Source organism: Buceros rhinoceros, unplaced genomic scaffold, assembly GCF_000710305.1.
Source record: "Buceros rhinoceros silvestris isolate BGI_N320 unplaced genomic scaffold, ASM71030v1 scaffold10924, whole genome shotgun sequence".
NCBI classification, from domain to species: Eukaryota; Metazoa; Chordata; class Aves; order Bucerotiformes; family Bucerotidae; genus Buceros; species Buceros rhinoceros.
In genome coordinates, this window is record NW_010408813.1 from 18,496 (window position 1) to 30,062 (window position 11,567).

Genomic DNA, 11,567 nt, shown 5'->3' on the forward strand with positions numbered 1-11,567 from the left:
GACCTGCCCTTCATAAATCCATGCTGACTGGGCCTCATCACCTGACTGTCCTGTACATGCTGCATGATGACGCTCAGGTTGATCTGCTCCATGAGTTTCCCCGGCACTGAGGTCAGACTGACAGGCCTGTAGTTCCCTGGGTCTTCCCTCTTACCTTTCTTGTAGATCGGCGTCACATTTGCCAACCTCCAGTCAGCTGGTACCTCCCCTGTTAGCCAGGACTGTTGGTAAATGATGGAAAGTGGCTTGGTGATCACCTCTGGCAGCTCCCTCAGAACACTTGGGTGGATCTCATCCGGCCCCATAGAATTCTGCACGTTTAAGCTGTGAGGCAGTTCACTTAGCGTTTCCTCTTGAAAGAAATCTTGATAATCCTCGCCATCTCCACCATCTGGTTCTAGAGGCCAAGCACCTAGTGATCAGTCTGACCATTAAAGACTGTAGCAAAGAAGGCTTTGAGTACCTCAGCCTTTTCCTCATCCTCAGTCACTATTTTTCCCATTGCATTTAGCAAGGGATGGAGTCTCCTTAACCCTCCTTTCGCTGTTTAGGTATTTATAGAAACATTTTTTATTGTCTTTTATGTTAGCAGCCAGATTCAGCTCTAGCTGGGCTTTTGCCTTTCTAATCTTCTCCCTGCATTGTCTCACAGAATCCTTGTAGTTTTTGTGAGTGACTTGCTCCTTCTTTCATAGGTCGTAGACCTATGGTATAACCCTTTCTGACAAAGAAGGGCATTCAGAGTGCTCTGTTCTACTGGATCATTTTGAAAATACAGCTGGTTGTATGCAAGGCTATTTCTGTAAAGTTGGATGCTGTTCTTCCTGACAGATGAATGAAAAAGAATTGCTTTGCTATTGAGTATATGCTCATACGATTTTTTTTCTCAGAATGATTTTTTTTTTACAGCTATAAATAATAATGGTCAATAAGGGTTACTGGTAACTGAAGTGAAACTAGATAGGATTTAAATCAATATGTCTGACAGAGCATTGGAGTAAAAGATCCTCTACATGTCTGATGCTTCAAGGCTAGTGATGAAAACTGTAACACGAATTCAATGTCTCTTATGCCTTCCATTCCATACGGATGGATAATACTGTTCTGCTTTTTCTTTAGGTCTAAGTTCCTTTTATTCCGAACTAATGAAAGGACTAGGTGCAGGTGGACGTCTGTGGGAACTTATTGAAAGGAAGCCCCAACTTCCATTTAATGGTGGGTCCTTAGTTTGTTATTGTTCATAGGTTGATTTTTCTTCTATTGGTCACCACTAGTTCAGAAAGAGGTGTTTAATACTAGGTAGTATCAACTTACATTCTTTTGGAAGAAACTAGATACAGTGGTAATTCTTCTGACTTTTCCTAACTATGAAACAGATTATGAAAACGTCCTTTAACCAGAAGTTTCAGAACATGAAAATTTGGTGGGTTTTTTTCCCATTTAGGTAATTCATAATATTTAATAATATTTAAATAAAGTAAATAAAAATATATTGCCAGCAACACCCTATTTACAGCTTTATTGTTCAGAAGCTAGACAATGCCCTCTAGTATTGAGCATATTTTGTATAAGCAGCATTTGCCTGTCTCCATCAAAGCAGTTCAATGAGTTCCTTGTAGAAGATACTTTCACTGTAAATTGCTGTTTTCTTGAATCAGCTGCATCCCACTAAGCAAAAGTCATACATGAGTTTTCACCAGCTCTGTATTTTGCTAAGAAAAGCAATATAACAGTCCAGATGAGCTGTCAACATTAGTTTCTGTCTGAGTTTTATATGGTTCTTGGGAACTTTGTAAGGGGTGGTCTAATAGGAAGAGTCAGAAGAGAATATCCAGCAGACCTAACAGATTTTTCGAGTGAGCTCTGGCTTTAGGGAATCATAGAATACCGGTTTGGAAGGGACCTCAAGGATTATCTGGTCCAATCTGTCTTGGAATGAGCACAGTCTAGACAAGATGGCCCAACACCTTGTCCAGCCAAATTTTAAAAGTATCCAATTTTGGGGAATCGACCACTTCCCTGGGGAGGTTATTCCAATGGGTGATTGTTCTCTTGAAAAACTTCCTCTTGAGTCCAATCAGAATCCCCTCAGCAGTAACTTGTACCTGTCACCCCTCATCTTTTCCATGCAACTCCTAGTAAAAAAGGGGTCTCTATCTTCTTTGTAGTTACCCTTTAAATACTGGAACATGGTGATAAGGTCTCCACTCAGCCTTCTTTTCTCAAGGCTGAGCAAACCCACTTCTCTCAGCCTTTGCTCATATGGCAGCTTCCCAGTCCTTTGATCACCTTTGTGGCCTTTCTATGGACCCTCCACAGCCTGTCCATGTCTTTTTTGTATAGCGGGGACCAAAACCAAAGACAATATTCCAGGTGTGGCCTGACAAACATTGAGTAGAGTGGGGTAATGACGTAGTCTCTGCTGGTCATGTCCTTGTTGCAGCCCAGCACCCTGTTGGCTTTCTTTGCCACAGCAGCACAGAAAGAATGGAGTTTTATCTTCTGAGTTGGTTATTACAGAGGAGTTCTTTTGAAATGCTGTGCTTCAAATTTCTGTTCTGCTGTCTCCCTGCACTGGAATTCCTCAAGTTCTTAATCTGATGGACACCAAGTCACAGTCAGGCCTCTGTCTCATTTCTCTTCGCTGCTGCAAGCCTGTCTGTAGGATGCTTTTCAAAGTGCATAGACTTTACTTAGGCAGTGAAGAGTAACAGATGGAGCAGAATAGCAGCCGTTTGTCCAAAAGGTAACCACCAACTGACTGATGAAGAGATAGCTACACACTCTGTCTTTAGCAATGAAGCTAGCTTAAACTTCCTGCCATGACATCCACTACCATGCTTCAGTTTGCTATGCCCTTCACAGACCACACCCAACAGCAACTGTTGATTTCATCATCGTTTGGATGGGATTTTATTTTTTTAATAATCTGGATTGGTCAGTGGTCTTCATCTCTACAGTGGCACCAGTGCAGAGTAAGGAGCAGTATGGGAACAGAAGTTGTCTTTCCCCCTGCAGGAATAGAATAGTTTTACCACAACAATACTGACGTCAAGAAAACAATCTTCATTTTATAGACAGAGAATAAATTGGACAAAGTTTCAGATGTCCATATAACATAGGTTTACAGAAAGCTTCTTCCAAGTTCCCTTTGAGTATAAACTAAATATATGGGAAAGGATATAAACCTTTGTGTCAAACCCCAATTATAGTTGATTTCTGCCTCATCAGATAATAAAGCCAAGAGACTTATTTCTCTACTGTCCCCAAACCCACCTGAAACATCTACTGTGTTGGCTGCTTAGGTTTTATTTTCATGGAACTCCAGCCTTTGTTGGTGATAACAAATATTTCAGGAACAAATTATAATGTCTTTTTCCCCTGTGCCTAGAATCCAAACAAGAAATAAGCACAATCCTATATATATAACTTTTAGATATAGTAATACAGTCAGTAATATATAGAGGAAGGACTTGTGGTACCAGACTCCCTGTATTGGAGTATATTTCAGTGTTTCACGCCATGGAATAAACTGTGCAGTAACTGGAACTGAGAATAAAGGTAAGTAATTACTTGTTACTTTGGTAATAGTAAGGATTATGGTGCTAGCACAGGATTTAGCAAATACATTTCTTTTTCAAAGGGAGGGTTACAGACCATTGTGCTTTTATCTAACAAATGAGTTACACTGTGTATGTCCATGGATTAAAGTCAGGGAAGGAGCTTGACATTGTATGCTCTTGCCTTTGCCATTTCTATGCTACTACCATTAAACTGAAAGCCTGGAGGAGGCAATCTGGAGAAAAGAAAAGCAAAATAAATTATTTGCTCTAGGAACAGCAGGACCGGGGAAATCTTGATTGCTACTGATGGGAGTCTGTGTTTCCTATCCAGTTACTGTTTAACCAAACACGGGCATGTGCTACCATGTGCTATTGCTAGTTGGGGGTTGCTTGTATGCTGTGTCTGAAAAGAATTAAAGAGTTTGCATTGTAGGTCTTTAGCATGAACAAACACTACTTGAGTGTTGCTTTGGTGCTGCCAGTTTTCACAAAACTAGTAGGAACTTGGTCAGTGAGACTCCGTCCTTCAGGAATGCAGCACCACTGTCCAGTTAGTTTGTATGTGTCACAGGGATTTAACAGAGCTTGAAGAAATTGTGTTTCTTTGTCTTACCTATTTATAAACTCTTTCTAGTACTGATATTCTTTTAAGATAATTGTTTAAATCAAATGCCACAGTCCAGAAAGAAGCTGGTTTTATTTAACTTTGTTGATTCGGTTTTGTTTTGTTTGTTTATTTAACTAATTGTTTGTTCATGATGGTTTGTTACAGTATTTCACAAACTGAAATTTCAGTTTCAGTGAACTGTTGCCTAAGAGTTTTGCCTCTGATCTTTGAATACACTGTTGTCCTGAATTTATTAAATATATTTTAAAAAAACAAACCACTGAAAAATGGCCATTAATGCAACTAACCTAGCAGCAGCTTTATTCTGGTGACAGCCTGTGCCTAAAAGCTACCCAGTTAACAGGTAGTGGAGATGGAACTGCTCTTGTTCAAAGAGGAGAGTGTTTCAGGTGACTTCTGTGGCTCGGTGAAAGGCCAGTAAGTGATTTGCAGTGTTTATCTTCTTCCATATGTTCTGTGGCAATGGGACTTTGGCCTTCCACAATGCCATTTTATTTCATTGCTCCTAATTGTGTTATGTTTAAATAATATATAATATTTTTTAAAATTCAGATAATTCTACTAGAAGTGAAAATTGTTAGTTGTTAGGTATTAGCAAGATGCAAATTTTCCCTTTTGCTGTAGGCAGCCTACAGGTTCACTGCTGGTTTGCAAACTGAAATTGCATTCAGGAACGAGTGGTGTACCACAATGATTCATCCATGGCTGAAACGTAACCGCTGTGGTTCTGAATCATGGCTTGCAGCTACCCCTAGATATAACATCAAGACAGATATTTCTGTGGGGTGTCTATACAAGCAAGTTCTAAGAGGGCTGACCTGATTTTTGTTTCTATATTTTATTCTTTCTTGTATAGAGGGAATCACATTAGGCAAAGACACATTCAGAGGTGCTTTGGAATTCAAGGACATCGAGTTTGCATATCCAACACGTCCAGAAACATCAATTTTCAAAGATTTTAGCCTTTCCATTCCAGCTGGCTCTGTTATGGCTCTGGTTGGCCCAAGCGGTACAGGGAAATCGACTATTATATCCCTTCTGCTGAGGCTGTATGATCCTATCTCAGGTAGGTTTTGTGTGTTGTAATTTGTGACAGTTGATGCTGTGCATCTCACGTACACCCTAGAAACAGCTGGGGTTCTTGTGCTTGAGGTCCTGATGTGTCTATGCTGCTGGTGCACTATGCTTCCCTCTGGGGTGTATGGTTACCTTGTAGTGGTGTCTGCATAGCTTTCCATTCTTGATCCACCAGTGTGAGATTTCCCAACCATCATCGTTCTCAACTGTTCTTTCCGCCTCTTTTCAGTACTTGTCAAGTACTGACTTTACTCATTCTTAATTTAAGGTACTATCACTGTTGATGGTTTTGATATCCGCCAATTAAATCCACTGTGGTTCAGGACAACGATTGGAACAGTGAGTCAGGTAAAGAAGAAAATAAAATTGAATGAAATTATATTGCATGAACGACTAGCTGTGCCCCACTTCTTTTTAAAATTGTGTAATTTTGCGTGAAATCCCTCCATATCACCATAACTGCTGTGGTGTGTGCATCGTTCTAAAAATAAATATTCAGAGCTAGTTCCATTATTGTGTAGTCTGTTTTTACATAATCATAGAGATTCCAAGTGTTAGAAGAAAAGCATGCATGTGAATACCAGGAAGTACAGTGTGGCAAATTGTATAGGTATGATGATCTTGATGTTTGTTATGATTTGTTGAAGAAGTAACACAAGCTCCCCACCAAATTGCATTTTTTATTAATGGCAATTAGATGATCATATTTCACATCACCGTTTGAGAACTGGCCTGTGCTTTGTGTTGTTTCCAGGCATTTCCATTAGGAATGCATGAAAATACAGCACTGTTGTTGGCACTTAGTCTTCACATTCCCCCTCCCTAGCAACCCCCAAATTCTGGAAGTTCAGAGGGGTGTTTAATAGTCTCCTAAAAATTAACTATTTGACTGATTAAAAGATGTATGTTTCTTCCCTCATCTTCCCAGATGCTTCACAGTGCAATTAACTGTTACGTTGATGTTCTGGTTAAAAGCATAATGATATGTTGCACTTCAAATAATCTACTTTAGATGATAATGCCACCAAAAGCTTTTTTGCAAAAGTGATTTTCCTGTGGGCACATTATAATTTTTCAATGTATGTATTCCACTGAGTTACCCTAAAAGATGCATACTATAGCATGTGTCTCTTTTATAAACAGAGCAGATTGGCCTTCTTTCAGACATATTTCCGTTTTACATCACTTGTCCTATGTGTCAGTCATCTTCTCTGTTTTAAGCTTTAATATAAATTAAATGCATAAAATGCCGTAAAATCTGTGATGAGATTAAAAGAAGAATTGTCATTCTTGCAAATGACAATATGTGGTAAAGTACAAAGGGAAGTTTTCTGATGTTTGAATGAACAGCTCTTTCTGAACTCTTCCTCAAATACTAGGAATTGAGGCTTGTGTTATGTTTTGTCAGTTAAAAAACTAACTTATATTTTAATTTGTTTTCACTGCCCATTTTGGCATTGGGAGAGGTTTATTTATTTTATTGGTTTTAATTCAGATATCTCTAGCTTATGTATTCTTTAGTATGGATATAATAGAAATTAATGTTGATTCCTGTAAGTGAGATTTATGTTACTTGAGATGTAGACAATACATGCATGTAATTACAGGTCTACCATATTTGCTATGTTTTTGAATTTATCAGGAACCAATTCTGTTCTCCTGTTCTATTGCTGAAAACATTGCCTATGGTGCTGAGGATCCTTCCACTGTGACTGCAGAGGAGATTCAGAAAGTTGCTGAAATAGCTAATGCTGCTAGTTTTATCCGAGATTTTCCAAAAGGGTTTGACACTGTAGTTGGAGAAAAAGGCATTTTGCTTTCAGGTACATCTTTATATTGCTTATTTTAAAAATCTTGATGCTATAGAGTGAAGTAAAAGTTATATTATTTTTTATGAGCAGTTTTTTCTTCATGTCATAGCCTGCTATAAGTATTAAAAAAGTATCTCCTTTGTCTTCAATCTCCTCCTAAAGTACATGTGCCTAATTCTGCTCAGCCCAGGTATTCAGTTAAAATTACTTCACAACTGTTTTCCTATTTCCTATTTACTGAGCTTCTTCCCCCAGGTGGACAGAAGCAAAGAATTGCAATTGCTCGAGCTCTGCTCAAGGTAAGCCAGCATGCAAGTAGGTATTTAACTACTTTGTGGGGAGGGTTGAAAAGGAGTTCTTTCAATAGGAGAGGTGGAAAATCGTATCTTTTACTTTAATGAGGAAGTTTGAAAGGGCGGAGTAGTTTAACTAATGACACTTTACTTAGGTACATGTTTCTTCCTATTTTCAGTCATGTTTTTTGAGAGTTCTTGCCAAGACTGATGGTAAATCATTATATAATGGCTCACTTTTGTTAAGACTAGTTCAAGGGTGAAGGAAAACTTTAAGAATGTGGTACTAGTAAAATACGGGCCACTTCTATCTCTGTGTTCAGGTCTCTGTCATTCATGAGCTGATTTATCTGGGTTGCAGCTTACTTGCATTACAGATGGCTTGGCTTTGAGGTAGCTGGTCTTCATTTAGGACATGAATCCATTTCAGACACAGTGTTGTGTGTTTTCTTCAAGTGTTGGCACGGATCTAGCTTTAAGGCAGGCTCTGTGCTGCACAAACTTGAGGCAGCTTCTGAGGATCAGAAGAACAGGGAGCTTGCTTCAGGGACAGCCACGGGACCTCACAAGGAGGCAGTTTGTTTCTGATACTCAGCTGGAAGTTTTGACCCTTACTGAATCCAGCTGACATTCACACTGAGCCGCATGGGTCTCTATAGCATCTAGCATGCCCAGTTCTGCTAGATTATTAGGAAGTTTTCATTATACCAGTTCTCTTTTACCACTAATGCTGAAAAGCTGATTGCATTTCATGTCAAGTACAGTTCATGGGAGTAGAGACTTATTTGGGAGGTGGAGAAGTTGTAAAAAATAACTGAGTAGTTGATCTGTGTATGTTTGGGAGTGTAGTAGAATGCCTTCTCTTCAGATAAAGCCTAAAGCTTTTACTTTTTAACTTAATCAAGGAAGTTTGGGTTATGTATTGTAATTCAGAAGAGGCTTAGGGATTTGAGTGCTGGTGATTTTTTTTTTAATTTAAATTAATTGGGAAGGGTTCTTAAATGCTAGTTCTTAAGTACTGTGTATTTTGTCTCTGAGTGAAATACTGCTTGCTGGTTAGGTTTTGTTATTTTTTGTTACTAGACACTAACATATAGCAGACTGCAAGCAGAGGGTAGCTGAGCCTCTGTGAAAGAGCCACATAAGAGCAGTAAACAGGAAATTGGACTTTTTGACAACAGTGCTGCCAAGTATGCATTAAAAATATCTCCTGCCTTTGGTTTGTATCTTTCAAACGGTTGTCAGGTAATAGTGTTCTATTACTTCAGTTTGGAAAATTTGAAGATGGAAAAGGGTTGTTTCTGCTTTGCTCTCTTAGTATTTAAACTTCTTAGAAGTAGTGCTTTGAACAACACTCAGTTCTTTTGATAAAGTAAATACATCTACTTGGAGTTTTAAGCTGTATGAATCCTTTTCTCTCTTGTTATAGATATTCAGATCTTGTCTAATTGTCATTATAAGCAATTTTTCTTTCTTTTTCAGAATCCTAAAATTCTGCTGCTAGATGAAGCAACAAGGTAAGAAAGAAAAATAAATAAAAACTTAGAAGTGATCTCTATAGAACACCTGTTTTGGAGGTATTCTCTCTTCTTCCTTTCTCTGCATGCCCTTGCACAAATTTTCTAGCCCCTTATCTTTCTGTACCCACAAAAAGAATGTGCTCTTTAGAATGTGTGAACTGGGTAGGAGACGTGTGAAAAAAGCTGTTTATGCAAAGTGGAAAGGAGAGCTGATACACTATGTTGTAATTTTTCATGGAGTTAAATTTGTAATTTGTAACTGGATTTTAAAACATCTACTCTAAAACTTTCCTATTTTTAGTTTTAAATTAAGGCATTAGTATAAAAGAGATGATTACACTGCAGTATAACTTAATTTTTTTCACTGAATTGATGTAGTGTTATTTCTCCATGCATATTTTTGCATATGAGAATATGTAATGCCTGTAACGTGGATGTGTGCAGTGAGCATATTCACGAGACCTCCCTGCAGTTCCATTGGTTCATGTTCACCAACAACAGCAAGGGTTTGCAGTTTTAGGAAAATAAGCTTAATACAAACAAAACTAACCTGACTTAAAATAACAAATATCCTTCTCTCTCCCCTCCCTGCTTCCAATTTCTTACTAGTGCTTTGGATGCTGAGAATGAGTATCTAGTGCAAGAAGCTCTGGACCGGCTGATGGAAGGGAGGACAGTCTTAATTATTGCTCATCGTCTGTCTACTATTCAGAACGCTGATTTTGTTGCAGTGCTTGGCCAGGGTAAAATTCTTGAATGTGGAAAACATGAGGAACTACTTGCAAATCCGCATGGGCTTTTCAGGAAACTAATGCAGAAACAAGCTTTTCTTCAGAATAGTGATGCTTTTGCATTAGATTTACAATCCAGAGAAAAGGATTTATTAAAAGAAAACATGTAAGATAATGTATGAATAATGGAAGCTTACAAACTACAAAGAATATAACTTATGTTTCAGTTATGTAAAGTAAATGTTATATTTTTCCAAAATGTACAAAATATTCCTTTGAAACTTAAATGTGTTTAAACTTTATATTGAAAGCTTTTTAATAATTATTGCAACTTTTTTAAATGTCTATCACATTGAGATAATTTCAGTGTATAGATTTTTCAGCTTTATGTTATGTTGAGACCATTTAGAATCTTGTTGTAACACAGTGTGTGATGATGTGCTGCATTCTCAAGTGAGTTCAGTATTTTAAAGGTAATTAAATGACAATCTTATCATTTTCATATCATTGTCGCTTCCCTTTTCAAGAAACTTTTGCTTTCTGTGTTTGTCAGTAGTCTTAAAATGCTGGAATTCAAAAGTGTGTGACAATGATGTACTCTTTATAACCGTGTTCAGAGGGGTTTGAACTTCAATCTTTACTCATGTAATCTCTCCTTATGTGAGATGCAGTGAGCCCCTTTATATATATGTTTACCCAGGTTACAGGAAATTGCTTGTAGCCTAACTGAATGAACATTTTCTGTCTTCATTACTTGTTCTGGCAGGTATTGCAGTCTACAGAAAAGTATGGAAAGCTATAGAAAAGCTCTTGTCCACAGAAACATGAATGTCTGTCATAACAGGTACATTGGGTAACAGATTTTATTCAGGTTAGAACCACTCACAATGCTTCTTGGAACAAACCACAGACCTCAACAAGGAGAGAAAATGAAGTTTATTAGTAATCTGCAAGTAGAAAGCTTTGCTGGACAGCTTCAGATTTGTGGTTTACACACCTACAGCGTATGTGATGTGTGGACACAATGTGCTATGTATTTCCACAGTGCTGGTGAGCGCTGGATGTGGTTGCATTTTGAATTGTAGGAGCTCTAGTAGCTTAATGAGGAAAAACGTGTGAGAAAGAGAAAAATAAAAGTATTGCATTCTTTTTGTTACAGGAGTTGAAGGCCTTCCTGTTTAAGGTGGAAACTCTTGGTGTATCTCTAACAACCTTGATAGGTGTCTTTTGCTAAGGACCACTATTTCATGCTGCTGCCTTGCATAGTGTGGTCCTTAGGGCAAAAAGGGCCCACACAACGTAGGAAAGACTTTACGTGAGAGTATCTGCCTGTGCATCAAAAAGATTTATAAACCAAATTTTCTTACACTTTCCATCGCTGCTCCCTTCAGTTTTTAGTAATACTGTATAGCTGCTATTTGTTTTCTTTAAGCTACTGAGTAGGAAGAGGTTCATTTCCATGAAGGAGAGAAAAGACAACTCAAAACACAGCTGTGCTACTCCTAGTGTATTCCAAAGCCCAAAAGGTACTCAGAAATGCTTTTGATCACAGGTAAATAAAAATTTATCTCAAATTAAACTTACCAACATTTCCTGAAGGAAAGACCAGATCTTATTCAGAATGAGCAGATGTTTTGAAGTGACCTTACAGCTCTGGTGCAGCACACTAGACAAGTCCACTTCTGTTTCATGCTGGACATACTAGTGTTCAACTTTGGCCTAAACGTATCTTCTCTGTGCCAAAAAGTAGTAATGATTTCCCAGACATTCAAAAATAAGTTTAATTCATTTAACATGCACATGCATATATTAAATATGTAATAGGAACATTTTTCAATTTCTATCACTAGTTGCCATATTTTAGTTGATACCTATGGGCATAATTTTGAAGTCTTTTATTAATACTAGCTCTTTCACCCTTGCCTCAGGAGCAAGAACTATTTC

The 11,567-nt window shown here is 38.0% G+C and overlaps 1 protein-coding gene across 1 annotated transcript in view; it reads left to right on the top strand.

Annotated features, from left to right (window-relative positions):
* ABCB10 (ATP-binding cassette, sub-family B (MDR/TAP), member 10) overlaps positions 1-10,100 on the top strand; it is a gene marked incomplete at its 5' end in the record, with an annotated part of 19,079 nt that extends 8,979 nt beyond the window's left edge. Inside the window, 7 exons of the mRNA XM_010134995.1 lie at positions 1,120-1,215; positions 5,048-5,257; positions 5,537-5,616; positions 6,911-7,091; positions 7,335-7,378; positions 8,855-8,889; positions 9,502-10,100. Of these exons, the coding sequence (XP_010133297.1) occupies positions 1,120-1,215; positions 5,048-5,257; positions 5,537-5,616; positions 6,911-7,091; positions 7,335-7,378; positions 8,855-8,889; positions 9,502-9,793 (938 nt within the window). The remainder of the gene's footprint in view (positions 1-1,119; positions 1,216-5,047; positions 5,258-5,536; positions 5,617-6,910; positions 7,092-7,334; positions 7,379-8,854; positions 8,890-9,501) is intronic.
* Between the last annotated feature and the right edge of the window lie 1,467 nt (positions 10,101-11,567).